The following is a 23,566-nucleotide window of genomic DNA, read 5'->3' as shown; positions in this document are numbered from 1 at the left end:
GAGAGCGAGTGTGAGGCGGCAACCAGACAGGGCAGGGCGGCGCTTTGCCCGGCTCAAAGATGGCCGCCGGAGGTATCGGCGTTCAAGGTGAAGGGTGAGAGGTGAGGAGTCAGAGCGGCGGCGGCGGCCTACGGGAAGATGGCAGAGAGCGAGCGGCCGGCGGGTGAGAACCGGGAGGGACGGGACGGGGATAACGGGGCTAAAACGGGGCTAAAACGGGGGTAACGGGGCTCTGTGTGGATCTGAGGGGAGCAGGCGGACTGAGCCGCCCCTGGGGCCTGTAGGGCCGGGAGGGCCGGGCCCTTGTGTAGTTCCTCACGTCTGATTCTATCAACCTAAACTTATGGTGAGCCGTGACACCGTCAGCAGCAAAGAGGGGACAGGGAGCTCAGGGCATGGGGGAGTTCTGCCCGCAATCATTTCCCTATCTCCATCCATAGCAGGGTCTGTGTGTTTCCCAGCTCCCTTTTCCCTGCCGTGCCCATCACAGGGGTACAAGGGTAGTAGAATAGTAGTACAGTAGTGCAGTAGTACAGTAGTACAAGGCCTTCTGAGCATGCAGCCTGTAATAACATTTGGAGTTGTCCCACTGTGTGATGTGGAGCTGTTGCTGGTGTCGCTCCTGGTGCTGAGCAGACGGAGGTCTGTGCGTTTTATGGGGTTCAAATGGTGAACAGAGTGATCCTGGTAGTATTCGTGGGTTCACATCAGCCCTTGGTTTCTTTAACAGTGGTCTGCTCTGCTGTCTCGTGCTGTTGGGTGGCTCTGTGTGGAGGCAGGAGTTGGACTCTGATCCTCATGGGTCCTGGATCAAACTGGGATCAAAACGATCTTGGTAGCACTGATCTTTAAGGTGCTGCGTTTCAGCATCCTCAGCGCTTCTGGAATGGAGAGTGCTGCTCTGGGCTGCCATCTACTGAGTCGATCCTGTGTTGTCTCTGCAGGAATTGGCCTTCTTAGGGGATTGCAGCTCAGGTGCAGCACCCCGAGAACAGGTGGTTTGTCAGGAAAGCTTAGTGCTTCAGCATGACCCAAGGCTTGTTCACCCTAGAAGGAGCTAAACTAGCTGGGTGATATCACTGCTGGCTCCTGCAGGCTTCTCTCTCTGAATGGGAATTCATCTTCAGTAGAGACTGTGAACGTAATGCAACCTTTCTGAAGCCATCGAGTGTCCTCCAGGGGATGTTATTGAGGGGATGCTGCTTGGTGAGCAGGACTTGGTGAGACTGAGGCACGGGCTGAGATGGATTTGTTTGCGTTCAGTCTCCTGGGAAATTAATGTTGCTTTCTAAGAAAGGAAGGTTAGAAGATTGCTTCTACTCCACTGCCTGTTTTACCTCTTTCTTGCATCTCCCAGGCAAGCCAGAGGAGATGGCTCCTCCCATCCAGCAGAGCTTCATGATCCCCAGAAAGGAGATAAACATGGTTTCTGACATGGGCAAGTGGAAGCGCTCTCAGGTATGTCTGTGGGTTCAGGGAAGGCTGGTAAGTGCTTATTACGTTACAGTGGTAGCTGGGTCTGGACTGGTAACTGCCACGAGGTGTAAAGCAGGTTTGGGCAAGCCCTGGGAAATTAACTGATGTGTGTTGAAGCAGGAGTTGCTGCCTGATTGTAGGAAAATGACTTGGCAGCGAGGTGTGGAGTCTGGCAGCCAAATGCTCAGACAAAGGAGCCAGGGAGAGCCCAAAGGTTGAGGGGGACAAGAGGTGTGTAAGAATTATCACTGCTCCCTGCCGACATGCCAAGTGGTAACTATTTCACCCTACATAACCTGAATGTTGTGATATACCGGGTTTACCCAATGCTGTTTGAACTCAGCTTGAATTTGTGATCTGGCTGTCTGGCCCTTACAACATCAGGGTGGGTTGGTTCCTGGTGCCTTCCCGCTGTGCTGTACTGGGAAGGGCTCTAGAGCCAAAGCCTTTAATTTCCTGGGTAATTTTTGTTTATAGTGTCTGTGGGGCTGGTGGAACAGGCAGATTCTCTGTCCTCTGCCTTTAAGACATAGCAGGGATGGGCTGGACTTGTTTCTCCTGTTGGTTCTGCTGTTTAGGAATGAACTCTTGCTTAATGTCTTATGAGAAGCTTAAACTGTTGCCAGCTCTCTAGTAAACTTAGGATTGCAATTCCCCTTATTAAATTTTCTGGGACTAAGGACTTGCTCCTCTCTGGATTTATGTGTGAGGGTCCCAAGGAGCAAGAGTTGGCAGAGTGCTAGTCTAACCATTCCACAGACCCAGAGCTACCAAGCTGTTCTGCATATGATACTTCAGAATCAGCTCGTATAAAGAGCACAGCAGTGAGGAGTTTGGGCCGTCTCCCACTTCATCATACGTGTACACAGGAGAACAGAAGGAGATAATGACAGACCTGGGAGGAGCAGTGCAGGGCGGGATGTCTGGACACCATAGAGATTCTGCAGAGCCAGGGAGTATGAATTTGACCTGATAAGAGGCAGGGAGCTGAGAGGAGGATTTCAGGGGCGGCGTGAGCTTTCTTAGAATTCTTCACTCCATAATCTTTTCAGCAATGCAGAGTTGTTGGTGCGATCACCATCTGCCTTCAAGGTCTGCCAGAAATAGCGGTAACCTCACAGCAAGCCCTGTGCCCTGGCTGTCTCCATGAAAGCAGTGCTGTGTTCTGGGAAAGGTTCCCTTGGTGTGCAGGAGCACGATCATGCTGCAGTGCTAATTCAAACAGACTGTGGGTACATACTGACTTGCTCTTTTGGATGTGTTTGCAGGCATATGCAGATTACATGGGCTTCATCCTCACCCTAAACGAAGGTGTGAAGGGCAGGAAACTGACCTGCGAATACAACGTTTCAGAGGTAGGAGGGGAGTTTAGATCTGCTTGTTTCTCCCTTTTTGCTGCTTATATATTTTTTTTTTATTTTGGCCTCTACAGTGAATATCTCCTAAGTGAGGGATGAGCCGACAACTTATCTGGGAGAATATAATTGGGCTGTGTTTGGGAATGTAAATGTCAGCCTGTGGTGCTCCCTCTTGGTGCAGAGGCTCTGTATGTTTGCTGGTAGGAAATGGAGCAACCTATAGGTGGACAGAAACTGGTGATGGAAAGGAAGCTTCAGAAAGGATGTGTTTTGGCCCTGATTTTACAGCCTGGCTTCAACCAGGGTTGTTTTGTAGATGTGATACTCCCTCCTGGCAGCAGCCAAAAGGCAGAGAAGTCTGTACTGCTCCTGTTTCTCCTACTGCTTCTCTGTGATCTCATCTAAATGGTGCTGGGCCAGTTCTAATGTCCACTCACCTTGCTGGGGCACGGTGTAGTGTTTCAGAGCCAGTGGGGATGGCAGAGAGGAGGGAAGGCATCCTCCCTGCTGCAGTTGCCTTCCCCCAGCCATCTGTGTGGCTGTTCTGAGGTCCTTATGGGTGCTGCAGTGATCTGCAGAGCATGTGCTGTCCTCTGGCTGTGCTTCCATGTTGCACGCTGAATTCTCCTCCCTTGTTTCGTGTTGGAATGAGGAGATTCTTTAGTATCTTTTTACCGTTTAAGCTTATCACAGCTATGCAGGACAGCTGAGAACAGTCTGGCTAGAGGATCTAGGTGGAATGGCAAGCAGACTGGGCCTGTGTGTTTATAGATACATTCTTGTGTGGGAAGGCAGCCTACAACGATCTTTAACCCAGCCATTTATGTCTGGAACAGGCATGTAAAGTTCAGCCTTCCCTTCAAGGTGCCGATGTGTGAATGAGAAACTTTGCTTGTACTTCATGGGGGGGATCAGGGATAATGAATGCCTCTCTAACAGGCTTTGTGTCCACCCCTTTGTTCCTTTAATTCGGTAGAATGTGCCGTCAAATGCCACTCTTGCTTTCCACTGTTTGTGTTTCACCTTTGAGTTTTGCCTTTGTCATAATCTTGCTCATTCATAGAGCAGTCCTAGGGAAACAAAGCATTAAAAATGAACAAAAGGAAAGAGCAAAGAAATCCCTCTTCCTCCACCCCCTCTGTGGGGCTGTGTCTGTGCAGCGGGTCCCTCTTGGAGTGAATTGATCCACCCACAGCCCCAGTACAGGCAATAAACAAGAGATGTGATCCCGGCTGCTGGGGATGTGGCAGGGAACATGTCCTATTCCCCTCGCGTGGGGGAGAGCAATAACCCGTGACTGGAGGCACAGGTGGAGCATCCCCTGGGTTGCCTTGTTGATGAGGTTGCCTGTTCATGCGGGTTTGTTTGTAGATCAAACTGCTTATCTTTGCTTTTAAAGGCTCAGCCCCTTGTGGCCTCTGCTTGCATCTCTGCTCTGCTTTCTTCTCTTTTGCCCGTACCTGCTGCTGATGTGCTTTTGTGCTGTCCCATCTTCCTCCCTGATCAAATGCTGGAGATGCCTTCCTTTGGCAATGACCTCCTGGAATCCTTTCTGCTGAACGCGTATCCTCTCTGTGACTTACTGTATTGCTTTGCAAGCATGGTCTGTTCTGCTTTCAAAGAGACAGCTTAATAGGTTCTGTAGTGGTGTGTGTCGGTAGAAAACTGTCTGCTGGAGTGAGAGCCTGGTCCTTTGGGGGCTGAGCCCTTTCTGAGATCGGCTGAGCTTTCTCCTCTCCTGCTGAGAAACCCAGAGTTTAGCTGGAGACATCTGATGAGTAGCAGTAGCTGGGTGGCTGCACGGGACTGTGGTGTTGTATCTAGCAGGGGTTGTGTGACATCAGCAGACTGTGACCTGCCTTCTCCTGCAGGGAGTAATTCTCATGCAGGGATCTGGGCTGCAGAGGGTTTCAGAGCTGACTTTGCTCAGAGCAGCAGTGCAGCAAGGGAGAGGTTAATGCTGGCTGTGCGAGGGGCAGACCTTCCCTTTAAGCAGTCTGCTGCCCAGCAGTACTGGAGGAAGCCGGCTGGTCTCATGGCTTGCTCTGTTCAATGAAGGGAAGCAGCAAATGCCCCAGTTTCAGCAGCTCCCCACTCTGGTAGGCTGTGAGTTGCCCCCAGGATCAGGCTTGCTCCTTGCGGGTGGCCGTGGCTGCTCTGATGCCTCTGCAGCACCTCCTCCTGCCCCTGCTCGGAGTGATGCTGACAGGTCTCTGTTCTGCACGAGGCTCTGCATCTCTCCTTTGGGGCCGGCGGCCGACTCAGGGTCAAGGCGATGCGAAATCAGCACAACAGGAAGAGCAAAGAGAGCAAGGGGGGGGTGCGGTGGCTGTCCTTGCTTTGATCACTGGAAAGGTAAAGCAAAAATAGAGCTTAAAAACCCAGCCAGGCAAAACAGGGCTGCAGTGGTGCTGATGGTTGTGTTCCCGTAAGCCCTACTGCTCCCCTCCCTCCCCCTGCTGGGGTCAGCCCCGGCTGCACAAGTTTCCTCTGCAGGACAATGGGAGCTGCTGCTTTTAATAACCCCTTTTCAAAGGGCCATGAGCCCAAACCGAGCCGCATCTCTTTAATTATTTATTGGCACGGCTGAGCCGGCAGCTGGGTCCTGCTCACCCGCGTTCGGAGGGGCTGCGCTTTTTAATCCTTTTAAAGCAAGTGAGTGGGGAAGGGGAGGTTGGACTGTGTGCTCCCTGAGGCCTGCGGGCAGATCTGGGGAGGGGGAAGGAACCCGTCCTCAGCAACCATTTATCCAGGCAGCTCCAAGTGCTCTCTGAGAGGGGGTTTGAAATACGGGAGCTGCTCATAATGAGCTGCTGGTGCCGGCGGATAAATCACCAGCATGATTTAATTATTTAATGCAACCCAGTGCTGAGGATGCTGTTGCTTAATTGGAGGTGAATGCAGTAGCCAGGAAGGGATGGAGCTGAGTCCAAACCCGACCCATTGCAGTGGGGAGGTGCTGAGTTTCTGCAGCATTAGGGCTGAAGCAAAGAGGGCTGTGGTGCCTTGGTCTGTGCAAATCCTTGGCACAAGTGAGCAGCCACCCCAGTATACTTCTGTCCCTTGGCACACTTGTGCTTTTGTCCTCTGCGTTCCTGGTGTGCTCAGGTGAAGTGTTGCCCTCCCTCTCAGCCCCTGGCCTCGCTCATCAGCCAAGTGCTGAAGTCCTGTGAAATAAGTGGATCCTTGTCCTTCCTGCTCTCTGTCCCCACACTCTGATCCCACCACGTCCTCAGCTCCAAGGAGTGCTGCCAGAGGGGGGATTGTGCTGTTGAGAGGCTGTTTCTCCTGGGATCAGAGGGGACAGGGATTGCTGACCAGCTTGGCGGTGCCTATCTCTCTTCCCCACCCCCTTCAAGTGGCACTTCAAGGGCTGGAAACTTGCTGGTCTCGGCTCTTTCTCCATCCTCCCGGCAGGCAGTGGGAAGAATTGAACCACAGCCCAGGAGACCAGCCGGCTTCACACGGTCGATGCCTCCAGCAAAGTCAAACCAGCCGCCGCTTCTGCTGTCCTCTTTGTCCCCTTGAAGGAGGAATCTCCTCTTGAGACAGAGGAGCCTACACTGCCCAGGGCCTGACCAGCTGCTGTGGCATCTGATGGCTCTCTGGCTGCTTGTATTTGGGCAAGGAGAATCCCAGACCCTCTGGCAGGCTCCATGGGTTGTCAGCAGAGCCTCCTAATAAAACTGTTTGAAGCTTCTTAAATCGTGGCCTGCGGTGCTTGAGACACCACGCTGTGTTGCCTGTGGCTCTCCGGATCTTGCTTCTTTTCCCTTTTGCCTGCTGGTGTGCCTTTTCCAGTCACTCTCTCTTAAGTCCTGCACATTTTCCTTACTTATTCCTTCCAGCACTGGATGCAAGATATCAGCTCTCTTCCCTTGCTGTTGTCTTTGTCTTCCCATCAGCATTGTTCTCTTAGAACCCAGAGCTTCTCATCCTTGCTTTGATGAGACTGCTGGTGGACAAGCCAGGCTGTCTCATCCTTGGGATGGACTGCATTTTGCCTATGCATTTTTGCAAGGTATAGCGTGCACTGGGTATCGTGGGGTTGGAGCTGCCTTAGCAGTCTGGCTGGTGCAAGTTTGGAGCATTGTGGTTACTCTAAGAATGCTGAATTGAGATTTGGTCTTGCTGTGCTGAATGCTGTACAAATGCAAACAACCTCTCTGCAAATCTTGGCTCTTGAGATGCTCCAGGACAGGATTGGAGGCCTTGAGAAGGGAAGTTTACCTACAAGATCTTGCAGCCAGCGACTGGTGAGACTGTATGGTGCGTGCTGTGTGGGGCACGCCGGACCCTAAAGATACAGAGACTGAGTGTCGTTGGAGATCCCTGAATCATGTGGCACTTCCCTGTTACTCAGTCCTGCATGTCCTACAGCTAGGAGCTTGCTTTAGCTCTTCTCCCTGAGGTTTTGGAGCATGGTACTGTTGCAGCTGATGAAAGGCTGCGTGGGTGACTGGAGAGACTGCCTCAGGCTGGGCTTTGTACTGGGCTGATCTGAGGGAGGGAGGATTGCCTGGCCCTTCTGCATTTTGGGGAGAGTTGGCACATCCCATTCCTGCTTACCACCCTTGGGAAGAGCAGTGTGGGCTTCAGTAATTCCAAACCAGGGCAGAGATGTGGGAGCCTGGGGGATCACTCTGTTTTGTGTCATTGTGACCCCTCATTTTCCTTCTCTCTGTAGCCAATTGAAAAGCTGGTGGCTCTTCTGAACACCCTTGACAGATGGATCGATGAAACCCCACCAGTGGATCAACCCTCTCGCTTTGGGAACAAAGCCTTCAGGACTTGGTACGCCAAACTAGACCAGGTGAGCATGTCTTCCGTGTACAATGTTCAATGCAGCTCCTATGGAAGGGCAGCATGTTCAGCAGGGATAACAGAATGATTCCATCATTGTGTGGCAGGTGAGCAGTCTATAAAGGAGCTGTGCAGATAAGCTGGGAAGGATCCTTCTCTTGATATATATCACTTTTTCCTGATTTGTTGCTGTCTTCACCTCTTACAAGACCATATGGTTCATGTAAATGCTCTTTGATCGGTTTCCAAGTCCTGAATCAGCCTTTGGGGTCCTTCAAGACTAAGGAAAACCTTTGCTTTGTAACTATTAGCAGAGACGATCAGAGGAAGGTTGTGAAACTGCTTGATGTTCTTCAACTCAGAGTACATGCCTGCACCAAGCTCTGGAGGTGGCACAGTGTCCAAGCAGGAATGTCCTTTTGCAGGTGGTCTGCTCCTCTGTTAATGCTTTGGCCCAGTGGGTAACTGAGCTGATGTATCTTTCTTTTTTTTCCCCCTCTGTTGGATATGTGTGGCCTGGAGAAGTGTTAGGATGAGCTCTCCCAGAATTATTCCATTTCTCTACTTCTAGAATAGGCAAATTCTTTCCTCTGTCATGCCAGCTCTTACATATGTAGAACTACACCATGCGCCATTGTAGCTTCCCCCTCTGCGTCAGTGTATGAGCATTGTCTTGCCCGTGGGGACTGTGACAGATCTACACTCACTTGGGGGAGTCTTTTGTGTCTTCCAGGAAGCAGAAAACTTGGTGGCAGCAGTGATCCCTAAACATTTGGCTGATGCTGCACCAGAAGTGGCCGTGTACCTGAAAGAGTCTGTGGGGAACTCTACCCGCATTGATTATGGCACAGGTACCTGAGCACACGCAGTGGCTGAAACTGGTCTCCTTTGAGTAGTGACCCTTTGGAGCCTGGTGCTGGGTGTATTTAAATGTGTTTAATGGCTTTTCTTTGTGTCAGTTTGGTACAAACACTTAATCCTTACCCCAATGTTCACTGTGGGTTGTGACACCGTTTATGTGCCTAATCCAAGGAAACATGAATCGAGCTGTGCAAGCCATTCTGGGAACTGTAGGAGTAGCTTTACTGCATGTAGCATTATTGCACAGCTGATCCACAACAGGCAACTTAGAGGAATACAATGTAATTGCTTAAATTGGAAGTAGACTGGGGAGCAAGGTCATAGACAGCAGGAAGTGTCTCAGGGTCTTGTGCTCTTTGGAGCTGATGCTGCTGCTTAGACTTTAAAATCTGAACACTGAATTATTTTGTACCTGTGAAGATACTGAACTGCAGGCTGGAGTAACCACACTGGCTTCAGTTAGACCTAAATGCAGAGTCTTTCATTTGAAACCATGTGGTTACCGCATGCTCTGCTCCTCTGTATGGAGGACAGGTGTGCTAACCAGAGTGCAGGGAGAGTGGGACACTGTGGGTACAAGGAAAGATGGCTTCAGATTTGGGCAGGGAGAGGAAGAGGAGGAGGACTTGGGTAAAGGATGAAGAGCTGGAAGTTGAGCAGTGCTTGCTAGGAAAGCTGCTGCTCACCGGCACCAGGGGGAGATGTTGTCTTTGGAAAGGGACCCACAGGCGTGGGTTTTGTCAGCTCAGGGAAGGGATTTTCAGCCTTTGCTCCCCTCCTATGTGTCCCAAGCAAGTGTCCCATGTTCTAGCTAAGAGTGACTGGAACATGTACTTTGTTCCTATGTTGGAAGCTGCGCTTCTTTACTATATGGAGCTGTTGATCTTTTCCTTGTTCTGCGGTTCCTTCCACAAAAGATATAGCTCTGATTTTGCTGGTTGTTTCTTTTCCCCGCTGTTAGCTGGAGGACCAAGCTGCAGAGGGTCAGCCAGAGAGCCCAGTACCTTCTGGGACAGTCTGTTCCTGCCAGCATCATGGGATCCGCATCCTTCCGACACGGATATTTTTAAGTGGGAGGAAATCTGTTTACTTGCAGATGTGAGGTTCTTTCATATCCTCTGAGCAGACAACTCTGCAGTGTTCCACATCCCCTGCTGTGCTGAGCTCCTGGGAAGGCCCTGCCTTGCTCCCAGCACCCCCACTTGGAGCTGTGTTTCCTCAAGAACTTTTCTCTCAAAGTTAATAACCACCTTATGAATATCTGGAAGGTGTGCTTTGGGTTGGTGCTGCGTGGAGATGGAATATTGTCAGCTCATAATAGGATAAGGCAGCACCTTAAGGACAGCTGGCCGGGGCTTTTTCTGTGGGAATGTGGCTGCTTTGATTTTTGAAGAGCTGTTGTGTTCACTGTAAGTTTGTTTTCAGGACCAGAAACACCCATGTCACATCTCATTTCTTTTCTCTCTAGGACATGAAGCTGCGTTTGCAGCCTTTCTCTGCTGCCTCTGCAAAATTGGTGTTCTCAGAGTGGATGACCAGATGGCCATTGTCTTTAAAGTATTTAACAGGTGAGATACCAGAAGGAGAAGGGCTGGAAACATTGGGCCACTTGAGGGCAGATCCCAGACATGGAGCCTTCCAGCAGTCTGAGATGTGTGAGACACTCCCACCTGTTCTGTGTATTGTACTCCTCCTGTTGGTTGATCTGATTGTGGCCTTTTCCTTCCACTCATCCACATCCATCTGGAAGTGAGAAACTATTAGGAGATCCTCTGTCTGGGATTTTGGCTGCATGAAACAAGGACCTTCTCTGCATGGCTAGAGAACATGAGTGCTGAAGGACTTGTTGGCCTACACAAGTAGGGTAGAGTGAGAAAAGTGAAGACAAATTTAGGAAGCAGATGTGCTTTTTAATAGAGATGGCTTTAATTGATTGCAACTTAATCAAAATGGGCCTTGATATGGGAGCTCATTGTTTTACTTCTGTTAACTTGGGCCATTTGCTCTGTCCCAAGACCAGCTTTTGCTGCTTATTCAGCTGTTAAATCTGATCTGTGCTTTGCTTTTGGGTTCAAAAGTGAGTGTGGGGCCCTCCAAGAGTGGATGGTCTGTCTGGATCTCCTGTATGAAAGGATAGAGATCTGGATCTTGTGTCTGGAGTCCAGAAGACAGCCTTGTCTGAACTCTTTCTTTTGTCTCAGGTACCTAGAAGTGATGCGAAAACTTCAGAAGACCTACAGGATGGAACCTGCTGGCAGCCAGGGCGTCTGGGGCTTGGATGACTTCCAGTTTCTACCTTTCATATGGGGCAGTTCCCAGCTGATAGGTACTAATAAAAATCTGCTCGTGTCCCAGCCTGCCCTCTGCCCTGTCTGTCTAGGTTGCAAAGATAATGGAGCTTGAGACTGACTTTTAAATTCAAATGTGTCAGATTTGTGTGTAATACAGCAGCAGAGTTTGCTTGAGGCTTGGATTTTTTTCTCAGGTTTCCAAATAAAGCGAGTTGCTTAGTCCAGGAGGTGGAAAGCTTCCACGTACAGTACATCTGTCTTTGTTGCAATGGCTGCAAGCTTTTTGAGAGGAAAGTCCTGCTTTTGGCACTAAAGTACATGGTTTTCTGCCCTGGGGAGTTTACCAGTTTCACTGCTAAGGTGTTGGAGATGAGATGGAAGGCAGCAGCTCTGTGCTGATTTCTGAAAAGTTCTGGTGAAAGAGGGATGGGACAAAGCCCGACTGAATTTGGTCTCAGACAGGGATGTCATGCAGGTTACTTTCTATTGTCTTTTACTCTTTTCAGACCATCCAAATCTGGAGCCTCGGCACTTCGTTGATGAGAAGGTGGTAAATGAAAACCATAAGGACTTCATGTTCCTGGAGTGCATCCTCTTCATTACAGAGGTGAGGTTTTTCCCACAGGGATGTTCTGCTCATACTTGGTAGTTAGCTCTCGCTCTGGTTTTCTCTTCCTCCTTTGTTTGCTGTAATGGAGCTATGCAGAAGAACCGCTGTTGCATCTGAGGTGCTCTCCTTGAATGAGTTGAAACTGGAATATTGAGGGGAAAGTGTGCTAAGGGAAGATGGGCTGTAGATTACTGTTGAAGGGAGCTGTAACAAGAGCAAACAAATAGCCTTCTGGATCAGCCGGTAGGAGCTTGGGTGGAGAAGACTGGTGCTAGCAAGTGTCCTAGCAAGATGAAGTGGGATCTGCAGAACAGCTTGGCGTCCCTCCAGAGCTTGGGTGCTGCTTGGGCCTCCCTTTGCTTAGGGCAGACTCATACCTTTGTGCAGTTTGATCCCCATCAGATCTGAGCAGATTCTCCATTAAATGCATGAACAGTCTGGAGGAGGGACAATGCTGAGGTTAGTCCAACTGATACCAGGACCTCTATCAGCAGTACATTTCTGCTCAAGTTCTGTAGGGCCCGTGGGCAGGGGACAGCTGATACTCAGTGTGTTGCAAACCATCAGCAGTGTTTCTGAATGAAGGAATTGATGGTTTCCCTCAGCTGGCCATGCTTCCACTGTCCACCTTGCTGCATGGTCTGGGCAGGGGCATTGAGAACCACATGCTCTGTTGTGGTGGTGTATTTCCTGTCTGTGGCAAGGAGGGGTTGATGGGATTAATTCTGAAGGACAGACTGTGGTTCTGCCCCTTTGTTCTGTTTGCTTTTCCCTCTCCTTGCTTCTCTCATTTAGTAATTAGATGAGAAGGGAGGTTACGGAGCGTGAAGCCAGCCTTTCATGTAGGAAATGTTCATAGGAGCCTTTGGCCCAAACCCCAGGAGGTGCAGCATCAAGTCGTTCTGAATCCAGTAGGGTTTGTTGGTGCTCAGCACCTCGCAGGATTTAACCTTCATTGTGGAGTTAAATCGTGCTGTGGATGGTGAAGAGACTGAGCTGAGGACAGGAAATCCGTTCCTGCTTCATCCTCATGGGAAGTGGGAGCAAAGATGCATTTTGTTTCCTTCATCTGTGCTACCCAGACAGAGCACTACCCTGTTAAAATGCGAGTGTGCAGCCCTTCATGTGTGCAGAGCATTCAGCAGTCCACAGATTAAAATACACAGCACCACACAGCTTCAGGTTGCTCCACTTTTACCTGCAGAAAGGTGCCTTTTCAGTAGGCATTTTCAATAAGTGATTTATCTTCTTTTTTGCAAGCTTACTCAGAATCATGAAGCTTTTCTATCGAGTTCCTCAGTGCCACCTGGTGGCAGGGAAGCCTCCTCTCCCATGTGAGCCACTGAGAGATTGCCACAACCTGGATTATCAAACGTGTAATATTTGCAAGCTGTTTTTGTGCAAGCACTGGTCCTTTTTTCCCCCCTTTTTCTTTTTTTGTTGAAAATTTTGCTTTTTAAAATGGGATTTTTTCCCCTTCAAATGCCCAGAAAGTTTGTTCCTGCCGCCAGGGGGGGCTGGGGCAGCCCTGAGTGCTGCTTCCTCTCCAGAATCAACAACAAAACCAAAATAGCAGGGGGAAAAAAGGTACGAGGGCTTAATGATTTTAATAAATGAATGACACGATTTCCTTCTGAGCTATTCATCTGGAAACAGCTCTCCCGTAAAGGTGTAGAGCAAATAACAAACACTGCAGCCGTTCCTATAGTAGGTCTGTTAGGTTTTACCAACCTGAGAACAGGTTTTGTTTCAAGCAGTGACCAGGCTGCGTTGTTTTCTTTCAACCAACAGAATATTCTCTTGAGCAGATATTTTTTTTCTCAGCCCCTGGGTGACGTTTCAGGGATGTGAATGTACGCTGTGGTGGTGTTTGCCACGTGTATATTTAAACCTCAGGCTCTTAAAGTAACAGGGAGATGGTGGCCAGTTTGAACCCACTCTGCCCTGCAGTGCCACCCCACTGCACGTGGATATGGCAGCAAGCCTTATGCAAGCTGGCCTGTTGTTGGCTAACCTGAGGGGTGTTTTTAATGCTTAGTCCTTGAATGGGAGGCTTATGGAGGTGGCTGGAGCTTGAGTTATCCCCTGCTGTCACCTTGTTCTGCTAAGGCAGGCTGCTGGGAGATGCCCAAGGGGTGTGAGGTTGGTTTGGGACCATCCCAGCGTGTGATGGAGCCACCAGTGCTGCAGCCATGGTGGGATCCTGCCTGCTTCTGTGCTCTGAATGTGAGGAAGGATTCTGGGGGTTGCAAAAAGAGACGCTGCCCTTTCACAGCATGGGACAAAACCCAGAGCAGAGGCTGCCAGCTCTTGACCCTGCTGAAACCAAAGGCTGCTGGAGGCATTGCCTCCCCTGGGCACCTTCCTGCAGGAGACGTGCAGAGGTGCGAGGCGGCCAGGGCCGTGTTGCTTTAAGAGCCCAGGGCAGGCAGCAAGAATTTCATCTTCAATCTGGCTTCTAAATTTGGAGGTTTGGGAAGGGAGGGCTCGGGTTTCGGCTGGAAGGGAAGGAGCTGACAGGAAAGCACAGCTTCAGCCGTCCCCCTCCCCCAGTTACTGACAGAGGAACCATTTACAAAAGGCTGATTCTCTTGGGAACTGAGAGGCAGGAACGCAGCGTCTGTGAGTAATTTCCTGCTCAATATGGCTGCTCTGACTCACTCCGTTCCCCTGGGGTCACTGCGGGACTGCAGCGTGCTCGCTGCCGCTCTCGCTCCCCCCCAGCTTGCTCTGTTTCTCTCCCTCTTCTCCCTTTGTGGGTGGAATGAGCTCATTTTCTCCCTCATCCCCTTTCTCCCCTCCGCCTCAGTTTGAAACAATGGCCATGCCTCCCCTTGCTGGGCACACAGGGTCTGGTGGGCCACGGTTGCAGCAGGGCTGGAGCATGGGGCCAGCTGGATGAGCTGGCTGCCCCCAATAGTCTGCTGCAGCTCAGGAATGGGGAGGAAAGCAAAGCACACATGCGAGGGCTGCTGTGAGCTGTACCCACATGAAGGATGGCAATGCTGGAGGAAGGTTTGGCATCGAAATTCACATCAGCAAATCAACCTCACCAGGGGAAGCTCTGTGCCCACTGAGCTGCCCAGCACACAGGGCTCAGCCACGCGTGTGTTCCCTGCTCCCCTGCCACGTGCAGCCTGTAGTGTGGTGCCTGCCGGTGCCAAATCCTCCTGCCTGATGGCATGCTGTCTCTGTCAAGTGATGTTGTGCTTTGTCTATCTGCACGTTTCATCTTGTATCTGCAAGGGAAACATGCACGGCGCAGGGGAGCAGGGATGGCTTGGTGGCTCATCACTCATTTCCCTGCTCATGAGAGCCATAGAGGGGAATGGGGACAGGTCTGTGCAAAACAGCTGCAGCCTGAGGTCAGCTCGTTTGAAGCACGTTGTCCTCCAGGTAATGTTTTTTTTTTCCTCCTCTCTTTTTCTACTGCCAGCTGATGCCATGCAGACCTTGCAGAAGGGCAGCAGCAGTTTCACAAAGCGAATTGAGCAGCCTCGCTTCCTTTTAGAGCACTGTGTTTGGAGGCTGTTTTCCCACCCTCATGCCAGGCCTGTGTGTGTGTGGAGGGAAGAGTTGGTTGTTGGAGCCGAAAGCAAGAGTCCAAGAGATTCCTCTCTCCCCATGCTCCTTTCTAGCATGAGCTTCGGCCTTGTGGTTTCTGATGTCATGGGAACTTTGCTTGCTCAGAGAGGCTGTGTTATATTTCTTCCTCTCCCTCAGGGTCTGTTTTTGTTCATGGAGAAGAGGAGAGAGAGCTACCAAGGGAATCTGCGTGCAACCATCCCTGATTGCAGCTTCCCCCTTGCCCTCCCTCCTCCACACCCCTCTTCCTGGGAGGAGGAATACCAGAGTGCTTAAACAAAAAAACCACCCTGAGGTGTGTGCTGCAAGCAAGCAAGCTGCAGCTCTGGAGCCTGTTTGGAGTGGGGCTTCAGTGGGTCCCCTCCTCTCCCAGGTGTGGGCACAGGGCTGCTGCTGACCTGCACTGCCCTCTGCATGCAGGGAAGGCAGCAGTGGTTGTCTGTGCTGCTTGTTGATTATCTGAATGGGGAATGAGTCATTTTCTTGGAAAGCCCAGCAGTGCTGAACAGGGAGGTTTCTGGGTAGAATAGGAACAGCATTAAGCCAGCTCTACTTGGAGGGAGAATAGGACTTACATTGGGTTCTGTAACGAAGCCATTAACAGGGAGGTGTGCATGGGAAGGTTTGCTTAGAGGAGTGCAGCAGGAAAAGGCTTAATTTCGTCAGGGAGGTGGGGAGATGGAGCACCATGGCTTCATGTGCTGTGGCTGCAGCGGGAGGGAGGGAGGGACAGCACGGTGGGGTGGCTGGTGTGTTGCTCACAGGGCTGGTGGGAATGTTAGCTCGGTGAGTGTGAGTCACTGCTGGTGCACGGCTCCTGCATGGCCCTGCTCCTCAGCCCTGCTCTTGGGTCTCTTTCAGATGAAGACAGGCCCCTTTGCTGAGCATTCCAACCAGCTCTGGAACATCAGTGCCGTACCCTCCTGGTCTAAGGTCAACCAGGGTCTCATCCGTATGTACAAGGCAGAGGTGAGTGCTGTGGGTGGGCAGAGGGATGCTGGCTCATGCTTTCCCAGTGGCCACACAGGTCCTTGTGTCTGCTTCACTGTGGATCAACTCTTTGCTGCCTGCACCTCGTGCCTGTTGGTGCAGGGGTCTGTTACAGCCAGCTGTGCTCCGTGCTGTGTGGCTCAGAAGAAAGTGCTGCAGACCAGAAGGCGGCTCCTGCCTGCAGTGTTTGCCCCCAAAGCAGTTCCAAAACAGCCCTTCTTCCAGACACACCTTTTGCCATTTGTTGTCTTTCCATAGTACAAGTCTCAGGTCCCCAAGTCAGGACCAATACTGTGACATCCTTCTAAAAAAAAGCTAACACTGCTGTTTTCCCAGTTGCAGGACACCCAGTTTAAGCCCCCATTCCAGGTTTCAGGAGCACCAAAGCAGGTTGAATGCCTCCAACCCATCTCTGCTGGCCCGAGTCCTGTCCACGTAGTGCACCAGACCATTGAGGCTGTGTGCAGCCTCCAGCAGGGCTTGGTGGTTCTCCATGGGGTCTGCAGCTTTCCTGGCACACTCTAACCCAGAGAACTGGGCAGTTTGGGCCATCTCTTATCTCCTTCCTGCTCGAGTTAACCCTAAGCTTGGGGAAGTAGGACGGGAACTGCCACATCTGGGCCTTCTGTGGGAACAGGCTGAGAGGCAGCATCTCTTGCTGGGAAGGCCAACACTGTGCTGGCCCTGCTGGAGCAACAGATTCCACAGCTGCCCACTGTGGGAGGTGCATCAGTCCCCTTGGGTAGGGCTTGAAGGAGTTATTCCTGCACCCTGTGGTCTCTGCTCAAGCCAACCATGCTCCTGTTTGTCGCTGGGACGTGGGGCAAAAGCTGGGCGGGCAGCTCTAGCGCACAAAGGGGTTAACTGTGCCGAACTTGGCTCACTCCCTCCCCCAGCCCTTCCTCTGCGCTTCACATCCTGTGTTTAGGTTCCAGGCCACATACCTCTCTAATCTGCGAGGTGTCACTCCCAGGCCCGCTGGCTCCTTCCTCCCCCAGCTCAGCTTTCCTCCCAGCTTCCAGGAGGAGAGCAGGGCTGGGGGTCGACCCCCAAGGGGTGTCTCTTGCTGCCCCTCTGGATCTGCCCCAGCTCAGAGCTCCATCACGGAACCACTGTCTTCCAAGGAACCCTGAACTGGAGGCTGTGGTGTGAGAGAAAGTGGCCTCAGGGGGAGCCCCCAGTCCTGAGAGCACCACTGAAGGGCTGTTGCCTTCTCCACAGCACTGCCTTTAATCTTCCCTCTCCTTTGGGTATTCCCCAGGCACCCCATGGTGTCCTGTGCTGTTTGTGTGCCCCCGCCAGGACCCAGCGTGCCTTGTTTCTACTTGGTTGGTTCCTTCTGGAGCTTGTTAGGGATGTGCCCACAGTGCATGGGCTCATTCACTGATGTTTTGGGGTCACTGTGTGCTGGCAGTTTTACCTGGCATTCTGTGGACGGTACAACTGTGGGAATCCATCAGGGCATGGGACAGGCCATGGTTTTTAATAGGTGCACCCACAACATGGTTTTTTTGTGTTAATTAGCAGGTGGTATTCCGTGTGGAAATGCTGAACCTGATGCTGGTGGGTTTCTAGAAACACCTGGAGATGTGGCTGTGTTGGGGGAGAATGCAGGAGCTGCAGAGAAGAGTAACAGAGCACAGATTTAGGCTAAGGTGTGGAAGACATTGAGTGAACTGAACTGCTGTGTGACTTCAAATGTAGCTTCTTGCTCCAAGAACATTGGTAGATCTTAAAGGGCTGATCTTAAGTCCTCACGCAGCAGTGTTTTCTCTTGGCACTGCACAGTGCCTACATTCACTTGGATGGAGAAACTTACTGGGGAGTTCCTATAGATTCCTGGTATATGTTTAGGGGAGCCTCACTCACCAATGCTGGCTCAGCCAGTTCCTGCCCAGCTGGTGAAGAAGGGTGAGCATGGACATCACCTTAGAATCATAGAATTAGTGTGTGCTGGATGTTCCCAGCTGCATTGCCCTCACCTTTGCTGTCTTTCTCTAATTAGGTACTGCCAACATTAGCAGAAGATGAGTGAGCCAGCAGCCCCATGTAGTGTCACAGAAGCTGTTTGCCTTGAGCTTGATGAAGATCTGTGACAGTCCTTGGGGTTGGAGGGAGGGAAGTGGAAGGTTTAGGTTTGTATTGTTTTTTTGTCCATCCAGTTAATGTGAGAGCAAGATTTCCTCTTCACCCCCTTCTTCCTACTGCATCTTCCCCCTCAGATCACACACTATAATTAGATCAGATGAAATCCAGGATGGAGTCTTCAACCAGCAGCGTTGCAGTGACTGGGAAGTGCTCAGTGCTGACTGCTTTTGTGCAGAGGCTGCAAGGCAAAAGTCTCAGTTGCTTGGAGCAGAGCAGCAAAAATCAGATGCTCGCTCACAACCCACTCTTGCTTGGCAGAAGTGCAGCGGTTCCCAGGTCTGGTTTGTTTAAAATGCAGTGTGAATGCTTTGGCATTCCTGGCTCTGTCCCCTCTATGGGATGGCTCAATGACTTTAAACAACCAGCACAAAGCTCAAGCACATCCATGTGCTCTTGCCTGGATCTGTGCACTTTAGGATGCTTGTTACAGGGTCTGTGGACAGAGAGTACGTTCAAGGTGATGGATCTTCTGCTCCATGTATTTATGAAATCTCAGATGTGTCTATTTATAATATAAATATAATGGGTGCAGAAGTGCTAGCTTGGAAGTGCAAGGGCTTTTCTTATTCTCTCCTTCAAAGGCAAGTGAAGAAGTCGACAGAATAGAGTGTGGTTAAAGCAGCAGCCTTGATGTTTTTCCCCTGAGCCTGCTTTTGAGTCTCCTGACCTTTCCTTCTCCACTGCAGTCAGATGGGAAATACTTTCCATTGTAACTAATCTAGTCCCAGTTCCATCTATAAAGGTTGGATGCGATGCGAGAATCTGCTCCCCAGTTGAGTCTCAAGACAGGACTTCAGCACAGTTGGGATGACAGGAAGAAGAGAATGAGCTCGTCCCCTGTCAAACTAACATATAGCAGGTGATACAGGAGTGTCCTGTCTCTTGGAGCCTTTATTAACCCAGAGAAATTGTCCTAGTCCTGATGGAGAGAGAAGTTTCTTGCTCATCTCTTCTTGTGCTGATGTTTTGTTGAATAGGGAGGATCTGAGGAGGTCTGCAGCCTTTCTGGTCAGCACAGCCCCAGGTCGTGTGGCTGATATTAGTGTAGATGCAGCTATTGAGTTGATGCACGTGTGCTGCTGAGGTTTGTTTGTTTGGATGTGAATCCATTCCATGCTCTGAGTGAGTTTTGGGCAGTCTGAATCCGTAATGACTCAAAGAATAAAGCTCGGAGCTGCCCTGACAGGCAAGTTTTGGTAACCTTGGACATGGTCATTGACCGCAGTCACTGCTCTTCCTGCTCTGGCAGGGAGGTGAACAGAAGGGATGTTCCTTTTCCAGCACTGAGCCCATCTTAGCTGGAGAAAGCGGCTCTGAGTTGAGCTGCCTTGCTCAGGTGTGTGAGATTGATCTGTGATCCATGCTCCTATCATTACTCTCTGATGGGAGTGGAGATTCCGAGAGTGAAGGCTCTTTGGGTATAGGATTGCATCTTAAACTGTGGCAGCAAAATTGCTGGTGCTCGTTTATTGAAGGCTTGAGAATAATCTGCAGTGCAGTGTGGGCAGTGCCTTGTGGCTGCAGGATGGTGCTCAGAGCTGGAGCGTGGGCACTGGCCTGGAGAGGAAGAGCCTTTTCCCTGGGGGTTTCTGCAGTTCTCAAAGGGTTTGTAGGGTGAAGCTCTTCAAAGGGATCAGTTGGAGCAATGAGAAGGTGGTGAGAGAGAAAGCTGCTGACATAAACGCGTCTCTTCTGCTCATGCTCCCAGCCTGAATTTCATCAAGCAAAAGAGTCTGGCTACAAGGATGGGGATGGGGATACGAGGTATTACTGAACTGAAGAGCCTGCTGGGAATGTGGGGTGAGGGATGTGGGACTGATCCCCACACAAGCACACAGCTGAGCCAGCGGCCCTGAGCTCGCTGCCTCTCACACCCGGGGCCGGGCACAGCTCTGTCTGCCTGTGGGCAGTGGGGACATCTGCTGAACTCACCCCTCTTTGTTTTCCCTCCTGCAGTGCTTGGAGAAGTTCCCTGTGATCCAGCACTTTAAGTTCGGCAGCCTGCTCCCCATCCAGCCTGTGACGTCCTAAGGAGGCCACGGGAGGAGCCGAAGCAGCGGAGGTGTAGCGTGGCAGCACTCTTCCTCCTCCCCTCACTCCCTTCTCATCACCTCACCCGTTCCACAGCCCATCCATTCCTGCACATCCTCATCGGCAACCGCAGACCCGGAGCACTCGGCCTTGCACAGGAGATGGGAACTGAGCAGCTCCTCCTGCAAGTCCCTGCCACGAGGATGTCTCACAAGTGACTGAGGGGCTGCGCTCTCCGCTGCCGTGTGCGGATCTGGGTGTGTGAAGGGGGTTCACCAGGGGCTGCCTGGCAGCAAAACCCTCTGCTTTCCTTCCCAGGAGGAAGGGGGTGTGGAGGGGAGGAAGGCACGTGTGTATGCGCTGGGCACCGCTAACAGCAATTTCCCTTTTGGAATTTCATTGAAGTTTCCTGTTGCTGTTTGGTTTGGAAACCATTGCAGTGGGTGAGGTGTGAGCCTGCACGTGTCTGTGGGCAGGGCACCTTTGCTTTCAGAGGGGATTCTTAAATGGGAAAGGGGAACTGCAGGGAGCCCGGGGTGCCGCCTCTCCCTTATCCTGACTAAGGAAAGCCACCTCCCTCCTTCCACCATCTTTTCTGCAAGGTTCCCTGGGTCTTCCTTTCACAACACCACGTCTTGTGTGAAGTGAGGAGGCTGTGATGCCTGAGCAGGTTTTAGAGATGAGAGCCCTTGCTCTGTTGGAACGGCTGTGCAACAACTGCTGAATGATACCTGCTCAGGCTCCCTGCCCTCTATCGCTAATGGGCACAAAGCATCATATGTTCACACACACATGCCTTGCTGCCTAGGGATCACCCAGGTCCAGCCTGCCCTCTCTGCTCTCCTCTCTGTGCTTTGCTGCCTGGGGCCTGAGGTGGCCATGGTTGCTACTGCTTGGTCATAAATTATGACGACAGCCTCATAGCAATGGATTTCCCCATAGAGCAGCATGATCCCCAGTCCTTTTAGGGAGGCATCTCCGGAGCAAAGGCAGCATGGGGGTAAGCATGCAGCTTAACATGCACTTCTGTACCTGTGCTGGAAACAAAAAGCATAAGTAGCCCAGGACAGCAGGTTTTAACTGGAGAAAGCTCTCTTCCCTCTGTCCTTCCCTGCTGGTGCTGTTGTGCATCCCAGACAGCAGGACCACGCTAACAGTGCCAGCAGCAGCTTGGAGGTGGGGGGATGAATGGAGCCGTGGTCCCAGTCAGCACCAGCATCACTCAGAGGGCAGAAATACCTGGAGCTTTGTGTCCATGTGTCTTGGCTGAGGTGGTCTATAAAATTGGGGAGGGGAGATCTTAGGGTTCCCAGGCTGGGTATGGCAGGGGTTACCTATGGCTGGGGGTTACCTATGGCTGGGGTTAGCTCTGGCTGGGGCTGGAGGCAGCTGTATCCCTTCTCTGGTTCCTTGCCTTTTGCTGGTGCACTGCTTAATTAAGAGGCAGCAAAGAGCAGGTGGCTGCAGAGCTTTCTGCCATTGTCCTGAGCTGGGTGGGACAGGGAATGGATCTGAGCTGCTTCAGCCAACTATAGATGTGCGTTTTAAATAATGAAACACTCAAGTCTTGTTCTAATGTTAATGAGATGTGTTTGTCGTGTTGGCTTTACAAGAGGGAATAGGGCTGGAGCCCTGTGCTTGCTGGGAGCTTCTGGTGGAGCAGGGTGGGAGCCAGCTCCTGGTGCAGACCTCAGGCTTCTCCTCCTGCATCCCTTCTCCTTGTTCTGTGGCTTCTGGCAAGTGTCACCACGCTGTAACTTGGTTGCATGGCATCTGCCTGGTGAGGGCTGAGCTAAAGCCTGTGGCTTCCCAAACCTACCCAAGGGCTGGGGATGCATCTCTCCCAGTAATACTATGGAAATGGGGTTTCCACGTAAAAAAGGATGGGTGGAAATGACATCCACACCGTAAACACTGGGGGGGACACCCAGAATGTGAAATGCCCCAGGTTGGGACCCAGTGAGGAGGTGGAAGAGGCTCACGGGTTGCTCTTGCCTGTATCTGTGCTTCTGTCCTGCTGGGGCTTTCTGGACTTGGAGCAGCTCGTTCTTGTCTTACACCGTGTGGGATGTATCTCTGTAGTCTGGCACTTGGCTGTTGCCTTCCTCTGGCTCCCAGCAGTGAGCACACGGGCTCTCAGGGCTCAGCCCCCCTCCCACAGCTCCGCCATCAGCAGCACCCAGGGCCGGAGCAGCTCTTCCTTCCTCCCACCCCCCCCAGCATTGTGGTTTTAATTAAAGTCTCTGTGTTTTGCACCAGTGCCTGTGTTGGTTTCTCCTGCGTGAGGTTTGTTCCCTCTCTGTGGCATTGGGAGGATGCTTTGTGGAGCCACTCACCTGGTTGTTGGTCTCATGCTTTGCATCAAAGCCGACTGGCTGTTGACCTGCATGAAGCACATCAGGCTGTGCACCCCTGTCAGCCTCTTTCTTTCTGTGTTACGCTGTGTTTGATGGCTTTATTTAACCACCCTGCTCCATCTGCCCCTCCCTCCCGGCCGGGGTTTGGCACCTGGGTGATGTGCCACCAAATTCCTCTTGTAGATCAGAGACTCTCATGACCAAAAGCTGTTTGAGCCACGTTTCTGAGGCTGAGAACTGGAACCCTTTTACCTTCAGCTGTTTTTCCTGTCCTGCCGTAGGTGCTGACTCAGCACTTCCAGCATCACTTTAACTCAGCGGCTTTGTTGGACGTCTGTAGCAAATTATACATGGAGCAGTGGGAGCTGCCATAGCTGTGCTTAGGTTTCTTATCTTCTTATCTTCTGGCTGTATGAGTGTGCATGGATGGGAGTGGGGGAATGTCATCTGGGGTCAAACATCTTTACATTCATCTTGGGGTGAGCACAGCGGACAGAGCGCTGCTTTCTCCCCATTGAACAAGCTGGGATTTTCAATGCATTTCTCAGAGCTGGGCTGTGCTGGGCTGCGGTGCCTGGGCTCAAGGGCTGCTCTTTGCTGCTGCTTTGTGTTCTGCAGGTCACCATCAGCCTTCCCCACCTCCGTCTTTGCAGCCCTCTTTTATAAATGCTGGTGACAGCCGGTAATAAATGAAGTACGAGTTGAGAGGAGCAGCCTCACGTGTTGGTGGTAGGAATAAAAACCAGAGCTGTGTTGTGGCATCGCTGCTGGATTCATTTCTCATCCGAACCCGAGCCGATGTGCTGGTGGGAGCCTTCTGCAATGGGTCATGGGGGTCTCGTTGCTTTGAGAAGGACTTTCCTGGCCCAGATGTAGAACAAGTCATTCCCCATGGTCCCACTTGCACTGGTACCAATAAAGGCCATCCAAATCCCTCACCAGAATTCAGGCTCCTTGGTGCTCAGTGCATTGGATCTGGGTCCCGATGTGGGTGGGTTATGGCTGTGCACTGGGATCCACTGAGCTTAGGGAGCGAGCTTAGAGCCTCATCCAGAG

General features: G+C 51.5%; 1 protein-coding gene across 5 annotated transcripts; it reads left to right on the top strand.

Moving 5' to 3' along the window:
- The first annotated feature begins 24 nt into the window (after window positions 1-24).
- On the top strand, window positions 25-23,271 carry PTPA (protein phosphatase 2 phosphatase activator). 5 transcript variants are annotated; one of them, XR_014936310.1, is made up of 10 exons: window positions 25-101; window positions 1,358-1,458; window positions 2,745-2,831; window positions 7,522-7,647; window positions 8,371-8,488; window positions 9,967-10,066; window positions 10,700-10,824; window positions 11,296-11,396; window positions 15,846-19,886; window positions 20,079-22,411. XR_014936310.1 is itself a non-coding variant. In XM_015878948.2 (10 exons), exons 2-10 carry the CDS (start codon window positions 1,372-1,374, stop codon window positions 20,151-20,153), a joined length of 927 nt encoding a protein of 308 aa, XP_015734434.1. In that variant the 5' UTR covers window positions 25-101; window positions 1,358-1,371; the 3' UTR covers window positions 20,154-23,271. The 5 variants fall into 5 exon arrangements, 3 of the variants coding, with proteins under 3 accessions (XP_015734434.1, XP_015734433.1, XP_085377564.1); XM_015878948.2 differs by having other exon boundaries at window positions 15,846-15,953; window positions 20,079-23,271; XR_014936309.1 differs by lacking the exon at window positions 25-101 and adding an exon at window positions 118-163.
- The last annotated feature ends 295 nt before the right edge of the window (window positions 23,272-23,566 follow it).

Source organism: Coturnix japonica, chromosome 21 (assembly GCF_054131305.1).
Source record: "Coturnix japonica strain WE chromosome 21, WE-NBRP24, whole genome shotgun sequence".
In the NCBI taxonomy this organism is placed as follows: Eukaryota; Metazoa; Chordata; class Aves; order Galliformes; family Phasianidae; genus Coturnix; species Coturnix japonica.
Note: the sequence above shows the minus strand (reverse complement) of the source record. Positions and strands in the feature narration are given on the sequence as shown.

What these genes read in the sequence shown, in the direction of transcription:
- PTPA (XM_015878947.3), top strand. Translation starts at nt 139, where the DNA reads ATGGCAGAGAGCGAGCGGCCGGCGG. An exon ending in AGAGAGCGAGCGGCCGGCGG is followed by an intron (nt 164 to 1,357) that starts GTGAGAACCGGG and finishes TGCATCTCCCAG; the next exon opens with GCAAGCCAGAGGAGATGGCT. An exon ending in GGGCAGTTCCCAGCTGATAG is followed by an intron (nt 10,825 to 11,295) that starts GTACTAATAAAA and finishes TACTCTTTTCAG; the next exon opens with ACCATCCAAATCTGGAGCCT.